Source organism: Plectropomus leopardus, chromosome 14 (genome assembly GCF_026936395.1).
Source record: "Plectropomus leopardus strain MGB_pleo_1.0 chromosome 14, ASM2693639v1, whole genome shotgun sequence".
NCBI classification, from domain to species: Eukaryota; Metazoa; Chordata; class Actinopteri; order Perciformes; family Serranidae; genus Plectropomus; species Plectropomus leopardus.
The window spans coordinates 777,501-795,000 of NC_142189.1; the positions used below are offsets into that span (position 1 = coordinate 777,501).

General features: G+C 42.7%; 1 protein-coding gene across 3 annotated transcripts in view; it reads left to right on the top strand.

The window, feature by feature from the left end:
* Positions 1–17,500, top strand: part of mdga2a (MAM domain containing glycosylphosphatidylinositol anchor 2a) — an 86,749-nt gene that overhangs the window by 42,547 nt on the left and 26,702 nt on the right. For all 3 annotated transcript variants that reach the window (XM_088087155.1, XM_088087157.1, XM_088087156.1), the window contains 5 exons: positions 827–1,023; positions 5,124–5,256; positions 7,867–8,139; positions 14,098–14,427; positions 16,513–16,836. In XM_088087155.1, the coding sequence (XP_087943281.1) occupies positions 827–1,023; positions 5,124–5,256; positions 7,867–8,139; positions 14,098–14,427; positions 16,513–16,836 (1,257 nt within the window). The remainder of the gene's footprint in view (positions 1–826; positions 1,024–5,123; positions 5,257–7,866; positions 8,140–14,097; positions 14,428–16,512; positions 16,837–17,500) is intronic.

The following is a 17,500-nucleotide window of genomic DNA, read 5'->3' on the forward strand; positions in this document are numbered from 1 at the left end:
GCTCCTGTTCCTGTTCCTGTTCCTGCTCCTCCTCCTCCTCCTCCTCCTCCTGCTCCTGTTCCTGTTCCTGTTCCTGCTCCTCCTCCTCCTCCTCCTCCTGCTCCTGCTCCTCCTCCTCCTCCTCTTCCTCTTCCTCCTCCTCCTTCTCCTCCTGCTCCTCCTCCTCCTCCTGCTCCTGCTCCTCCTCCTGCTCCTGTCCCTGTTCCTGCTCCTGCTTCTGCTCCTGCTCCCTCCTCCTCCTCCTCCTCCTCCTGCTCCTGCTCCTCCTCCTGCTCCTGTTCCTGTTCCTGCTCCTGCTTCTGCTCCTGCTCCTGCTCCCCCTCCTGCTCCTCCTCCTGCTCCTGTTCCTGTTCCTGCTTCTGCTCCTGCTTCTGCTCCTGCTGCTGCTCCTCCTCCTGCTTCTGCTCCTGCTTCTGCTCCTGCTCCTGCTCCTACTCCTCCTCTTCCTGCTCCTCCTCCTGCTTCTGCTCCTGCTTCTGCTCCTCCTCCTCCTGCTCCTGCTCCTCCTGCTCCTGCTCCTCCTGCTCCTGCTCCTGCTCCTCCTCCTCCTCCTCCTCCTCATCCTCCTGCTCCTGCTCCTGCTCCTCCTCCTCCTCCTCCTCCTCCTCCTCCTGCTCCTCCTCCTCCTGCTCCTCCTCCTCCTGCTCCTGCTCCTGCTCCTCCTCCTCCTCCTCCTCCTCCTCCTCCTCCTCCTCCTCCTCCTCCTCCTCCTCCTCCTCCTCCCCCTCCTCCTCCTCCTCCTCCTCCTCCTCCTCCTCCTCCTGCTCCTCCTGCTCCTGCTCCTCCTCCTCCTGCTCCTGCTCCTCCTCCTCCTCCTCCTCCTCAGACCTGGATGACCCGGTCATAACGGTGCACCAGAGCGTTGGTGAATCGAAGGAGCAGTTCTACTTTGAGAGGACGGTGTTTCTCCGCTGCGTCGCCAACTCCAACCCGCCGGTGCACTACACGTGGAGGAGGGGCAGGGAGGCGCTGACGCAGGGCTCGGACGCCGGCGTGGAGATCTACGAACCCTTTTTCACACAGGTGAACAAACACACCGTCTGTTTTAGCATGTTTATTATGTTCTCAGGTTGTCCGTTTGTGTGTCACTTTGTTCTGAATATTTAAACACTTTGAGGTAATTTCTTAAGTTCGTTTGGCACAAACATTTAGATTTTGTTTTTCATTTTAACCGTGAAACCACAGTTTGGTGTCACAGTTTCAGAGGAGTCAGTAAACTAGGTGAAGGCGGTGGATTAAAGTTTGGACCCCGGCAACAAACAAACAATATCCTCTTTGTAAACACAGTTTAAAAAATTAAATTACCATTTGTCCTTGATGCTGCTGCATCTTTGGAGTTAAAGGATGAGTTGATTAAAATCAGCAGCTGCTGTGAAATTTCTGTGTGGTTGCTGCTGATGGCGTCATACAATTCCTGCAGAGCTTTTGCATCACAGTCTTTGTTTCCTGTCGGCTCTGAACAAGGTCCTCCCATCCAGTGCAACAGCTTGATCTGGGATGTTAGGGGTTAACCATGTTTCTGTGAAGATGTGTGCAGAGCAGTCTCTGATTGGTTGCTGAGTGAGCCTCACTCACATCTCATCCACTTTATTCTCCTGTAAGCGGACATTATCCAGAAGAAGGCTTGGTAGAGGAACAGCTCTCAGTCAGTCGGTTCAGCCTCGCCCTGATGCCGGCTCTCCTCCCTCTCTTCGTCTTTCGGTTTTGTTTCTGCCCTCTGGTCTGACTGGCCGCTCAGCCTTCGGTGGAGATCCCCTTGCTGTCTGCTGCATTCAGTCCAAACTCAGCACGACTTCTCACGATTTTGTTAAGTGCTTCTCTAACATAGAAAAGTCGTGCTTTGGCAGAAGGTACCATGGAGTCAGAAAAATAGAAAAATATAGCAAAATAGTAGCTACAGGCTGTTGCATTTACATGCATCTTCCAGTCGATGTGACCATCAGCTGTTGTCCGGAGCTTTTTGTAGTGACCATAGACCGCCAGCACTGACCCGCACTATGCTGAAGGTAGGTTAAAATATCCGAGAAACAGGCGTTTCCATCTTGTGAATGTGATGTCATTGAGAGCCAGAGTCTGCGCAGTATCGGTATCCATAGCCGAGGAGATCCCGCCAAAACAATGAATGCGAGCACACGGCTGTCAATCATGGTGGAAAAATCCCCTTTTTTTTATAAATTAATACCTCATTAAAACCAAACTTATCATTAAAACAAACGCTTGAACAAACAGCAGGGTGATGAGAACGACCTTCAGCGACAGAAACCATCTTTGGGAAACATTTATTTGGCGTGTACTTTGAGTTTTTTGTGTCCCATTCACTAACATGGAGGTGCAGGCTTTATGACCTATACTGCAGTCAGACACCAGGGGGCGACACACACTGAAACGCCTCACTTTGGGGGAGCTGACATGCTGTCCATCTTTATATACGTTTCTACGGGAGTGTCAGAGAGAAAAAGGTCTTGGATTCAAGCAGCTGGACTTCCTCTGCAGAGCTCAGACCTCCTCATCTGATCCGGATGCTGCTGGACGCCTCCCTCTGGAGGTTTTTGGGCCCGTGGAGCTGCGAGGAGCCCGTGGAGGGATCACACGTCTCATGTGGTCTGGGAACACCTCGGATCCTCCAGGAGGGACGTCTGTGACCGAATCAAACGGACGCTCAGCTGTGAATAAACCTGATTTTTGGCGTTCTGCAGTCAGAAAAGACGTTTTTCTTCTCCTCCAGTTTGTTTCAGAGGCTGTCATCACGGCGCTCAGGAGACCGCCGCTATTTTTAACTGCTGGCATCACCATGTTTTAGCAAGAGCTCCTCTAACTTCCTGTTATATTTACCACGAGCTTTTCATTCGCTCCAAACCACAAACTGTCGTCTCCATGCTGGTTTTTACTTTGTGTCTGAGAGTGACGTCTCGCCGTCTCCGAGGACGCCGCGTCCTGCTGGAGCTCCATCACTCAGAGTCTGTTTGACTTTCACTCTCCGTGGATCTGCCTTTTCTGTCGTCCGTCAGCTGAGGACTGAAATAGCTCTGAGTTTGATTTTTGTCCAATTTTTGCTTCACACACAAACCTCAACAGCTTTAAACCTCAGATTTGCTTCCATTTGTGGAAAAATAATTTCTCTATAAAATAAATCTTTTTAGTGACATTTAAGGCTTCATGAAGCAGCTGAGGAAGAGGAGGAGGATCAGTCAGAAGTTTGTGGTTCTACTTAACTTTTTTATTGGTAACATTTGAAATGTTTTTGGTCTAAAATCATTTTATTTGATATAGATTCAGATATGTCAGCGTCTCTGTTGTTTGCAGTAAAATTAGCTTGTTTTTTAAAGATTTTTATGTTAAAACGTTTTAAATGTAAAGTTTAAACATGTCCTCTTCATCACAAAGTGCAAAGGTATCTGTGGTTTGCAGAAGTGTACAGTGCCGGCATTTATTCTGGTGATTATTACAAACTGAATATTGTTTTATTCTCCCAAAATATCTAAATCTTTATTCGTCCAGTCTGCTGCCGACACTGCAGGAAGTTATTAATTTTTTGATGTGGGCTGTAATTAAATTAAAATCAAAACTTTTTTTTTAATTGAAGCTGCTCAGAGTGAACTGAGTGAATATATCTGAATCTTTATTTCAGTAGTTGCAGTTCCTCTGGAGTCTTTGTATTTTTTTATTCTTTTAAATTTTTGTGTCCACGTTTGATCTTTTTCAATCACTTCTCGCTCGTAGAAACTCGGCTCTCTTCTGATTTCTTTCTTTCTTGTGTTTTTCTGTGAATTTAAATATTCATCGTGTCTCCTCCGTCAGTGAGTTCAACAGTTTGAAACAGCTGATCCATCCTGTAGTTAAGCCTCCCTCCTCCTCCTCCTCCTCCTCCTCCTCCTCCTCCTGGGGATTAAAACATCTGCAGATGGAGATCCCAGATTTGTCCTTTTTTAAATTTTGGCCGTGGTTTGGATTTAATTTGGAGCAAAAGGGAAGCCGGCCAATCAGGCGGCCAGTTAGCGGGCCGTGTAATGCCGCAGCACAGATAACATTCACGCCAGATTTGAACGCTGTCGACTGTAATGCCTTCAGCTGGAGAAGTTGTTAACCCCTCCCTCCTTGCTCCTCACAGGCACTAATGAGGAACTTATCTCCTCCTCCTCATCATCATCATCATCATCAGCCGCCAAAAAATTAGCCTCCATCTTTGCACAAACATCCCATTTAAATGTCATCTAATCTCATCTCATCTGTCCGTGAGGCGGAAGGCGGCGCCGAAGCTGCCAGAGGAGATAAGAGAGATTTGGCAGCGAGGTGGAGACGTGAGGAGGAGGACTGAGGAGGAGGAGGGGGAGGACTGAGGAGGACTCAGGAGGAGGAGGAACTCATGTTGGGACATAACAGAGCTGATTGATCTGCTGATTTCTCTCAATTTTCATAAAAAACATCAAGAAGTCTGTAAAGTTTTAAAATTGTAGACTTTGATTCCCAGAGACTGTGTTTTTTTACGGTGGCCCTGAGGTGCAAATCACAACACCTTGAGGATAAAAACCACATTGACAGGACAAAAAAATTGCTCCTGCTGATTCTGCACCATGAGCTGATTAGAATAATAATCTAATTTCCAGTTACTGAGTTTATATTTATTATTTATCTATTTAATTCTATCAGTTTTTGAATTTTATAACATTTTTACATTTTAAATAAATATTCTTTAACCCAGTTAATGTTGATGATTTTAATTCTTTAATATGTATTTAATTCTTATTCAGCTGACATTATTTGTCATATTTTCTTTTTCTGTCTTTGTATGATTTTGCTTTGCAATGATTTTTAAAGTGTCCTGACCAAGATAGGCAGCAATAACAACAAACAGCAACAAAACAATGAACAGAGAACAAAAAAATATGTCACAAAATGAAAATTAAAGAAGTGGAATAGGGTATATTTGTTTGTTGGTGCTGGATATTATTAATGTGCGTCCCCGAGGTGCAAATAACAGCAACAGTATGTTGTGGAGGTTCATCACATGTATAAAAATACTGTGCGGGCGTGTGTGTGCGCGTGTGTGTGTGTGTGTGTGTGTGTGTGTGTGTGTGTGTGTGTGTGTGTGTGTGTGTGTGTGTGTGTGTGTGTGTGTGTTTTAGGGTGAGACGAAGATCTTGAAGCTGAAGAATCTTCGTCCTCAGGATTACGCCACGTACAACTGCATCTCCTCCGTCAGGAACGTCTGCGGCATCGGAGACAAGAGCGCCCACTCCAGTCTGAACAACAGGACAGGTAACACACACACACACGAATACAGTCACAGCTCTAAGCTTTAACTCTTGTATGTTGGTCCATGTGGGGACCGGACCTCAGAGGTGTGTCCCCACAATGTCCTTGTGTTTAAGGGGTCCCCACTATGTGATGAATATACTCACACACACTCTGTCCCTGTTACTGCGGATAATTCACACTGACACTAGAGACTATTTTAAAGAAATTATGATCTCTATAAAACATTTTTGTAGTATTAATTAAATGTGAATTGATTAATTAAACCCATAAATTCTTAAAATGTTAATATTATTTTTTTATTTATTTTTTTTTTAAAAATGTATTTCCCCCATAATTTATTTGCTCAGTCGTTAATAAATCCATAAAAATAAATAAAACAGGTGAAAACATAAAAACAAAAACACCTCTGTCATCACTGAATAATTAATAATTCAAGTCAACAAGTTTAAAACACCTTTTTAATGTGTTTGTTTTTCAGACTTCACCTTACAATTATAATTTAAAATTTATTATAATTATTTATTTTTTTCTTAGTGTGTTCTCTGAGTATCTTATAATTTTGAATTAATTAATCAGAATGAGACACTTAATCAAACTTTTGCTCGATCTCATGAAAAGTATATAAAAAGTATAGAGTATTTTTATTGTTAACAGTTCATATATATATATATATATATATATATATATATATATATATATATATATATATATATATATATATATATATGTATATATATATATGTATTTGCAGGCAGAAGTGGGCGGCCTGCAGTCGTATTAAATCTTGTGTATTATTTCTTTAATCTGTGTGTACCTGCGCAGCGCGTCCAGGCGGATGAATGTAAATCATAAATAAGTCATCGTCCTCTCTGCGCTCGGACTGCGGCTCTCTGACCTGTACAGTCGATCCCGCCGCCCCGCCCTGGGGGCTGATGGGATTTACATGATGTCAGCTTAACGGAGGTCGACTCAGCTATTTTTATCTCCCTCATTATTATTTCTGCATTTAGCTGCTTTTCTGCGGCGAATGGCTCTGCAGCTTTTATTTCTCTGTGGGAGCTTTTAAACTCTGACTCTGCAGCGCTCTGGATTATTTACACATGACCAGATATTTCAAACCTTTTCACATGTTAAAAAAGAAATCACATGATCCACCTGCACATCTCACCAACCAGACCTCTACAAACTGTTTTGAAGAAGAAAACTCATCATTCATTCACTCATTATCAACACGGAGCAAAATGAATGACTCTGAACAGGGACAATAAATCCACAGTTTTCATGCTTTATTGATCATTTAAATAATTCCTTTAATCACAGACTTCAAACATTTATTTCTGCTGTCAGTTGTCTTTTTTCAGTTTTTCTCTGATGAATATTTCAGTAAACTAAATATTTTGGGGTTTTGGACACCTGGTATTTCAGACATTTCTAGGATTAAGAAGTTTGTACAATTTTAGGACATGTCTGGGATTATAGGACGTTTTTGGACTTTTGGACATTTTTAGGATTTCAGGACGTTTCCAGGATTTTAGGACGTTTTCAAGATTCTAGGCCATTTCTTGGACTTTAGGACATTTCTAGGATTTTGCGATATTTCCAGGATATTAGGACGCTTCTCTGACTTTTGGACATTTCACAGTTTTTAGGACATTTAGGATTTTAGGACGTTTCTCGAACTTGTTTCCAGGATTTTTTTGAACTGATTGATTTAAGAAAATCATCCGTTAATTAATCAGTAGTTTTTACTTAACTTCTTTTACCAAAGACCTATTTGTTTGTTTATGTTATTGTTTTTTTCTGCCACAAGCAAAAGTTTAATACAGTTCAATCTTTCATACATTTTATTTATAATGTATAATATAATTTCCCAAATTTCAATTTTCTCTAGAGGGCTTTACTGCGTCTGACATCATTCTTGGATAGCAGATGAGGAAATCCTCCCCCTAAAAAATAAAATAAAATAACCCTTTGACATTATTTTGTGTAAACTACATAGTTTCAACCCGAGCAGTGACAAATCAAAATGGTAAAACTTAAATTTCATTCAGCCCAAGCTATCAGCCAATGGCTCAATTTAGTATTCAGCTCAAAAATGTATATTTGCATCAAAAGAACTATAACTGTCATCACCAACTGGTGAAGTAGTGCAGGGCAATTAATCGAAAAATAATCGAAAGTTTCATAAATAATAATAAATCATATGTTTATTACACTCCAACACACCATGGTCACATGAAACTGTGTCAGTGAACTATGAGGACAAAAATTTACCTTATTGAGGTAAATATGTTCAGTTAATCATGATTCTGATTTTAGGTATGAGGTTCAGACCTTTGCTGGGAGGAAATTTTAGCAACTGGACCTCTTTGAATTTTAGTTGAATACCCCTGAACTATAACATCCAAAAATGATTTAGAAATAAACTTCATGAATGATCACAAACAGTAAAATATCAACTCTACATATGTAAACTGAGTAAGACTGAAGTGAAGATTATGGGATCAATCTAAAGTTAAATAATGATTATTAACAAAATGAAAGTGACCTCCTCCTCCTCCTCCTCCTCCTCCTTCTCCTCCTCCTCCTCCTCCTCCCCCTCCCCTGCAGCTCCTCCCGCCATTAAGCTCCTCCTGGAGGACCCCCTGGTGGTGAACCCGGGGGAGACCATCACTCTGGTGTGTGTGGCGTCGGGGGGAGACCCTCCTCCCACCCTGCAATGGGCGAGGCCGGGAGGGGAGGCGCTCCCGAAGAGGAGCGTCGTCAATGGGGGCACGCTAACCATCCCTGGCGTCACTGTGGACGACGGCGGTGCCTACAGCTGCATGGCGTCCAACAACGTGGGGAACCCTGCCAAGAAGTCCACCAGCATCCTGGTCAGAGGTACGCCATCAGATTTTACATTTTGTTTATTTATTTTTTATTTAGTTTTAATGTTAATGGAAAGCTGCTGAGCGTCCCTGTGTGTCAGCCAGGGTTCATACGGCCATAAAATACCTGGAAAAGTCAGGGAATTTGCATATGTAGTTTCCAGGCCTGGAGAAGTTTTAAGGAAAATCAAGTACACCCATTAAGTTCAGGAAAAGTCCTGGAATTTTGTTTCACAAATCAATACAGTAACACATGACGTGTTCAAGGACCGTCAGAATTTTGATGATTATTTCTTTTTTTACTGTTTCTGGCTGTGATCAAAGGGGTCATTTTTGGTGATTTTTATGGAAAACATATTTTAAATTAAAAGAAGTTTTTTTCTTTAAAAATCACCAAATTATATATATTAAAAAAAGTAACATTAGCAATACAGTCAAAAAGCGGCTGTGATAAATGGTGTCATTTTACATGATTTTTAAAGAAAAAATGTTTTAGAAATTGCCTTTTTTTTCTTTACAAAAAAACAACAAATTTAAAAAATGACCGAAACAATTAGTCATCAAAATAACACAGCCGTGAGCTCCCTGCGACAAACGTTGGTGGTGGTGCGTTCACTTTTACAGCAACGTCACAGGTTTGATTCCCGTCAGAAAGCTTTGCTGCATGTTACACTCTGCTCTTTCTCCCTGTTTCCTGTCCTCATTCTTCACTGTCAGATATTTGCCAAAAATGTCAAAAGGATTTCTGATTGATTTTCTGAGGATCGACTTATTGATTAATCGACTAATCGTCGTGTGACGGCAGGATTTTTCTCTGCTTTGTGAGCACATGCGCACACTGGATCTTTGAAGTTTATTGAACCTTTGAGGGGAAACAGGAGGCAGCAGCACTCTGCGCCGCCTTGACTCGAGCTGCAGAGACGAGCTTCAGCTGCAGAGACGAGCTTCAGTCTGAGAGTTGAGCTCCTGTGGGATTTATTCCTCCACCTGTTGAAAGGTGTTTTCTCGGCTTTGTGTTTGAGGCCTCGTGACGGCGCTCAGGTGAGTCCTCGGCTCTGCAGCTACAAAAGCACATTCACGTCTTTACTTGTAGTTTTGAAGGAACAAGCAGCTGCAGAAAAAGACGGGAGCAGATCCGACAATCCACAACAAACCGAGCGTTTATCTGCGTCTGTGCACACACGTTAAGCTCTCAGATTATTTCAGTCTTTGCTCGCCGCCGCGTCATTTCCTGCAGCGACATGAAGAAGAACGTCGTCAGCGTTTTGTGGAGTTTTGATGACACGTGGTGCGAAAGTCAGCACGGACAGATAAGGTTTGGTTTCAGCTCGGGTCCTTTTCTTTACAAAAGCCGGTTTGAGTTCACAAGATTCTCTAAAGATAAAAAAAAACTTTTCGAAGGAAACATTAAGTTACTACCAAAGTCTAACAGCAGAACATTTTTCAAATCACACAATATGTTTTAATATATTTATTTACTCAGTTCTTTCATCTTTTAGGTTGATATCAATAATATATAAAAAGCAGATGGTTAAACTATTTATGGTCAGAAAGTGACAAATATCCAACAAATAAGAGATAGATTCAAAACAATTGTAAAAAAAAAAAAAAAAAAGACTACAAAACGTGATTGGGCCAAGACTCTTCATACTTTACAAAAACAATATCTGCGTCAGATTTGTTGAAATTTGTCATTTTTGCAGACGATACAAATTTATCTTGCTCTGGGAAAGACAACTCTTATTTTGCTACTGAAAGGGAGTTTGTTATATTAATAATGATCATAATACATTATTTAAAATGTTCCGAATTTATTGGAATTTTTAAGCACTTTTTATTAGATCAATTTCTTTCCCTCTTTTTTTACTTGTTAAGAATGTATTTATTTATAAACTAATCTTCAGGTCATTTTATTGTGTGTTATTTTCTTTTATTTGCCCATTGCTTTTTTAAAATATTTTTTAACGATATCGAACCCCTCCCCCCTCATAAATAACAAACAGTCCCTATCTCTAACCACCGAGGGAGGCGGGCGTGGCGACGAGGAGCAAGTCAGAACGCCGAGTCCAGTTAAAGTGCGGCTGATGATGGAAATCCACTTCCTGTCACATGATCTGGTGTCAGTCCGACTGTAAGAAATTCACGTTATTTCAGACGGACGAACACGTTTACAGGATTAACAGTCCGGTTTTAGCCGCACTGACGCAATCATTTCTAACATCGTGTAAACCGAGACAGTCAGCCTGAAGTCGTGTTTACAGACGAGAAAATATTCTGAAGTTTAATTCACGGCGTCTTTGATTCACGGCGTCTTTGATTCACGGCGTCTTTGATTCACGGCGTCTTTGATTCACGGCGTCTTTAATTCACGGCGCCCTGCGTCGCGTCATTCGAATGACGTCACCGGTCACTTTGTCACGTTCACCATGAGCTGCTGTAGCTGTGTGAGTTTTATGGTGAATTCGGTCGTCATGGAGACCTGAGGAGGAGTCCCCACAATGTCGGAGTGTCCCTTTAATGACGGGGCGTCTCATGTCCTCAGTGTCTCCGTCCGTCCGTCTCTGTTTTATTCAGCAGAGTGACTCACCTCCTCCTGACTTATTTAACTCCCAGCATGCACTTCTCTCTCTCTGTACATGTTAGTCTCTCCACCAGTCCTCCCAGTCTGACACACACACACACACACACACACACACACACACACACTACACGTGGGATCGAAGAGGAGGAGGAGGAAAGAAGGGATAAAGTAAAACAGGAGGAGGAGGAGGTGACAGACATGGGAAGAATCAAAGGGGAGGAGGAGGTGAGGAGGAGGAAGTGGCAGAGAGGATGATGATGGAGGTGAAGATGAGGTGGTGATGAAAAGAAAAAGGAGGAATCAAAGGAGGTGAAGAGGAGGAGGAGGTGAGGATTTTCTTAGGACGGAAGAGAAGGAGTAGAGTGATGAAATGAGGAGGTGATGGAGAGTGAGGAGGTGGAGAAGATAATGACAGAAGTTGAGAGGAGGAGGTGATGCGGAGAAAAGAAGGGATGATGATGGAGGGGAAGATGAGGAGGTGATGACAAAAATAGGAGGAATCAAAGGGGATGAGGAGGTGAAGCGGGAGGAGCAGGAGGTGATGAAAGATGATCGTTATATGGAGGAGCAGTGGGAGTGATAAAAGAGGAGGTGATGAAGATGGAGGAGGTGATGTTTGTTCGCAGATATTCGGTGTGTGTGCGGTGAAAGGTCTTCTGGGTAATGTAGTTCACTTTTCTGGAGCTTTCAGCATCTCAGGGTCTTCATCATATCTGTGTGTGTGTGTGTGTGTAAGAGAGGAAGAGTGTGTGTGTGTGTGTGTGTGTGTGTGTGTGTGTGTGTGTGTGTGCAGTGACTTTCATGTGTGAGCGACTGCATCCACCTCGAGTTATGCAACAGACCTTTTACTGACGCAGTGAAACACACACACTCCCTCACACACACACACACACACACACACACACACTTTCTCTCTTACACACACACACACACACACACACACACTTTCTCTCTTACACACACACACACACACACACACACACACACACACTCAGGGTTTTGTTCTGAGGCGTTCTTGCTTTAATCTTAATGAAGAAGGACAATCAGCTGCTCGCCTCACGAACTGCAGCTATTTATAAACACACACACACACACACACACACACACACACACACACACACACACACAGATATGGGATTTGAACTACAACCTCCTGGTCTGTTTGCAGTCATCCACTGAAGACTGCGGCGAGTTCAGAACAGGGACTGACAGGAGGAGGAGGAGCAGGATGAGAGGAGAAGGAGGAGGAGAGCAGGGGGAGGAGCAGGAGGAGAGGAGGAGGAGGAGAGCAGGGGGAGGAGCAGGAGGAGAGGAGGAGGAGGAGAGCGGGGGGAGGAGCAGGAGGAGGTGGACTGTAACTGTACTCAGGAGTCACAGTTCAGTTCAGCAGGAAAACTGAGTCAGTTTTCATGTGTCCAGATCTCAAGAACACCTGACAGGAATTTCTTTAAATTCGGCACAAACGTCGACTTTAAGTCAAAGATGAACTGATCAGACTTTGGTGGTCAAAGGTCACTGTGATCTTGTCTGTCTCATTGTTGTGAACACCATATCTGAAGAACAGCTCGAGGGAATGTTGTCAAATTTGGCACAAACGTCCACATAGAGTCAAGAATGAGGAATTAGAGGTCGAAGGCCACAGTGACCTTGAATCCGTCTCATGTTTTTGAACACAATACTTCAAGAACGCCTTGAGGGAATTTCCTCAAAATTTGGCACGGACATCCACTCAGAGTCAAATATGACCTGACTAGATTTTGGTGGTCAAAGATCATTATGACCTTGTGTCCATCTCTTCTCGTGACTGCCTCCAAAACACGTTGAGCAAATTTCCTCAAATTTGGCGCAAACATCCACTTTGAGACAAAGATGAACTGATCAGAATTTGGTGGTCAAAGGTCAAAGGTCACTGTGACTTTGTTTGTCTCATTTTTTTACATGTGATTTCTCAAGATCAATTCGATCAATTTTTGCAAATTTGGCAAAACCGTCCACTTTGAGTCGAAGGTGATCTTACTAGATTTTGGTGCTCAATTTTTTCTTTTGTGTCTTATTCTTGTGAACACGATATCTCAAGAGTAGGTCAAGGGAAGTTTTTCAAATTGGGCACAAACGTCCACTTCCGACTCAACAGTGAACTAATTGGATTTTGGTCAAAGGTCACTGTGACCTTGCTGTTGTCTCATTCTAGTGAGCACAATATCTCAGGAACAGCTCAAGGAAATGTCTTAAAATTTGACACAAACGTCCACTTTGATTTACAAATGACCTGAGTAGAATCTGGTGGTCAAAGGTCTCTGTGTACCCTGCAGTCATAATTTGAGGAATTCTTGTCAAATTTAGCACAAATGTCTCACAGTCATACATGTTATAATAAAGTGACGTCAGCTGTTGAGGAGGAGGAGGAGGAGGAGGAGGAGGAGGAGGAGGAGGAGCAGCAACAACTTGTGTGGATTAAACTGAACAAATGGCTTCAGCGATAATTAAGCTCCATTTGGACAGATTAGTTTCTCCACAGCAGGACGGGTCGCCGTAATCACTGAAAATGTGAGACAGAACGCTGCTGTCAGTCAGCTGACGTCCAGTCACGTGATCACAAAGAATAGCCTGAGAGAGGGAAAGACCCTGACCTTTGACCTCTGAGCAATGTAAATTAAAAAATATATAATGATTGGGAAAAGTTGTGGAATGTGCAAACAGCAATTTCCAGGCCTGGAAAAGTTTCGGAAAAGTCATGAAATTGTGTTTCATAAACCGGTATAAAAACAAATGTGTTCAAGGACCAGCGTAAATTTAACAATCCAACAACTTCTGTTTTTTACACTTTCTGGTTGTGATGAAAGGTATCGTTTTTGGTGATTTTTGAACATGTTTTAAACACAAAACAAAATCACCTCAAATTACAATGTTTTCTCCAAAAATTGCCCCAAAAAAAAAAGACATATCATCAATCATATGTATTATTAATAATAAAATTATTGGTACTTAATAATAAATAAAATATTATCATGCAAAAACATTGCTTCACTCTGCTGCATTGATTTTTTTCACCTTCCTATTAATTACAGAAACAAAATCAAAATGTAGTAAATTAAATAAATAAAAACATACTTTCATAGAGGCATAAAAATAAATGCAGATGTGTAAAAATAATAAAACAAACATTTTGAAATAAAATCCTCTTTTGACAAAATCATCTTTTTTTTGTCACCAAACTTAATTTTATTTCAGAATTTTGGTTACGAAGAATATATTAATTTTGAATAAAAAGTGTGTCCAGCTGAATTTGGGGGAAATTGTTCCTGATTGGTCAGCAAACTTTTGTTTCACATTTTCAGCTGCGCCTTCAGCGTTAAAGTTTGTCTCCGTGTGTCCGTCTCTGTCCCGCAGGTCTTCGTAAAGGTCGCTTCTGGATCACGCCCGACCCGTACCACAACGACGACAACATCCAGATCGGCCGCGAGGTGAAGATCAGCTGCCAGGTGGAGGCCACGCCCCCCGAGGAGCTGCAGTTTGGCTGGCTGAAAAACGGCCGGCCGCTGAGGAGCTCTGAGCGGATGGTCATCACCCACACCGACACCGACGTCACGCCGGGAACCACCAACCTCGACATCATCGACCTCAAGTTCACCGACTTCGGCACGTACACCTGCGTGGCGTCGCTGAGGAACGGAGGAACGCCCGAGATCAGCATCGACGTCAACATCTCATCCACCACAGGTGAGTCGGAGTGTGAACAGAGCTCTATGGTCGTGGAAAACCTGGAAAAGTCATTGAATTTGCAAATAGCAATTTCCAGGTCTGGTAAAGTTTTGGAAAACTATATGTAGCGTAAAAGTTTTGGAAAAGTCCTGGAATTTTATTTCACTAACCTGCATAAAAACACACTTTTTCTTTCAGGACGGACAGAAACTTCAAATCTAACATGAACTTCTGTTTTTACAGTTTCTGCTTATTATTATTATTATTATTTTTTTTTTTTGGATGAAAGATGTTTTAAAAAGAAAAAAAAGCTAAAATCTTTTCTTTAAAAATTGCCAAATTTTATTGTTTAAATCATCAAAACAAAAAATCCTAAAAATTGCCAAAAAAAACACAATCGCCTAAATGTTTTCTTTAAATACGGCCATTTTTTTTTAATTGCCAAAATGTTTCTTTTATTAAACAAAAATTGTCACACTTTTTTTTATTTGCCAAGATATTTTCCTCAAAAATGGACAAAAGTAAAAAAATTAAAAATGCTCAAATGTTTTCTTTAAAAATGGCAAAAATAAAGAAAATCCTATTATCCGGAAAATGTAATATTTATACATTTTATGATAAAAAATAATACTTGACGCCAGTGCATTGATACAATATTGCCAAACATGACTGCAGGAAAAAGGTCACATGATCACAGGTGAGTGTCAGCTGGAGGCCGAGGACTTCCTGTTTGTTTGTGACCTTGGCAGACGAGAGGAGACAGTCGGAGCAGAGAAGGAGGAGAGAAGGAGCAGTGAAGGAGCAGAGGAGGAGCAGAGGAGGAGGAGAGAAGGAGCAGTGAAGGAGCAGTGAAGGAGCAGTGAAGGAGCAGAGGAGGAGCAGAGGAGGAGGTGATGGTGTCTTCAGTCTGACGGCTGTTTGCTGTTCAAACTGAAGATCGTACTTACATCACATCGCTGCTGCTGCTGCTGCGTTATCTGAAGGAAAATACATGTTAAAATACTCCAGCAGCCTCCTCCTCCTCCTCCTCCTCCTCCTCCTCCTCCATCAGGTCTGGGTGATTCTACATGAAGGACAAACTCCTGAAACACAGCAGAATATCTGTTTCTCCTGTTTTTTTCTTCACTCTGCATCACGTCTCCATCATTGTTTTTTAAAATTTAATATTTATTTATTGTTCTCACTTTTAGAAGAATTAGTCAGAATATTATATTACATTTGCTTTACATTTTGTCCCTAAAATAAAGTATATTCTTAACCCTAACAGGGGCAGAAGGCACTGAGCAGCTGAACTGAACACGGCCCAAAGATCAGCAAGAAGTTGGAAAAAAGTAAAAAAGAAAATTACCTGACAACAAAAAACAAGAAAAAAGTGTTAAAAAAAAGAAAAACAAACATGAAAATGACACAAAAAGTGATGAAAATTTAAATATATGTATAAAAATGGCTATATGTATATTTTTTCTGTCAGTCAGTCAGTCAGTCATTTTCTGTAACCGCTTGTCCTCGTAAGGGTCGCGGGGGGGCTGGAGCCAATCCCAGCTGTCATCGGGCGGAAGGCGGGGTCATCCTGGACAGGTCGCCAGACTATCGCAGGGCCGACACAGATAGACAAACAACCACACACGCTCACAGTCACACCTAAGGGCAATTTAGAGTCATCAATTAACCTGAGCTGCAGGTCTTTGGACTGTGGGAGGAAGCCGGAGACCCCGGAGAGAACCCACGCAGACACAGGAGAACATGCAAACTCCACACAGAAGGGCCCCGCCCGGACCGAACCCCGTTCCAACCGGGATTCGAACCAGGGACCCTCTTGCTGTGAGGCAACAGTGCTAACCACAAAGCCGCCCCGTATATTTTTTCTGTCTCATATATTTAAATATAATAATCATAAATATGTTTTTCTGGACAATATTCCCAGTTGTTTTTCCGTCATTTCTCAGTCTAACTTTCAATCATTTTCTTGTCCCCTTTTCTTCATTCTTTGACATTTGTGGGACATTTTTCTCAAAGTTCACTTTTTTCTCATGTTTTCCAAAGAGATCAGATCAGACTGCTCGGGTTTTAAAGGGTTAACTGAAACTGCGTGTCCTCCTGCAGTTCCTCCGGAGCTGACGGTCCCCAGGGGGCGCTCTCACCTCATCTCGCAGGAGGGCGACACCGTGGACCTGCAGTGTCTGGTCTCAGGGAAACCCAAACCCATCATCCTCTGGTCCCGCGTGGAGGAGAGCGGGGTGGCGGCGGCAGCGGCGGCGGCCGTGATCCTGATGCCGGACGGCGCGGAGCAGACGGAGAGCTACGACGGCGTCCTGAGGATCAGCAACGTGACGAGAGACATGAGCGGGACGTACCGCTGCCGCACGAGCCAGTACAACGGCTTCAACGTGAAACCACGAGAGGCCCTGATCCAGCTGGTGGTGCAGTGTGGGTAACACACACACACACACACACAGACACACACACACAGAACTACACACACACGCAGACAGACACACACACATACACACAGAACTACACACACACACACACACAGAACTACACATACACACACACACACACACACACACACACATACAGACACAGAACTACACACACACGCAGACACAGACACACACACATACACACACACACATACAGACACAGAACTACACACACACGCAGACACAGACACACACACACACACACAGACACACACACACAGAACTACACATACACACACACACACACACACACACACACACACACACACACACACACACACACACACACACACACACACAACTACACACACACACACACACACACACACACACACACACACACAGACACAGAACTACACACACACGCAGACACAGACACACACACATACACACAGAACTACACACACACACACACAGAACTACACATACACACACACACATAGAACTACACACACACAGAACTACACACACACACGCACACAGAAATACACACACACAAACATACACACACACACAGAACTACACACACATAGACACACACAGAAATACACAAACACAAATACACACACACACAGAAATACACAAACACAAAAAATACACACACAGGA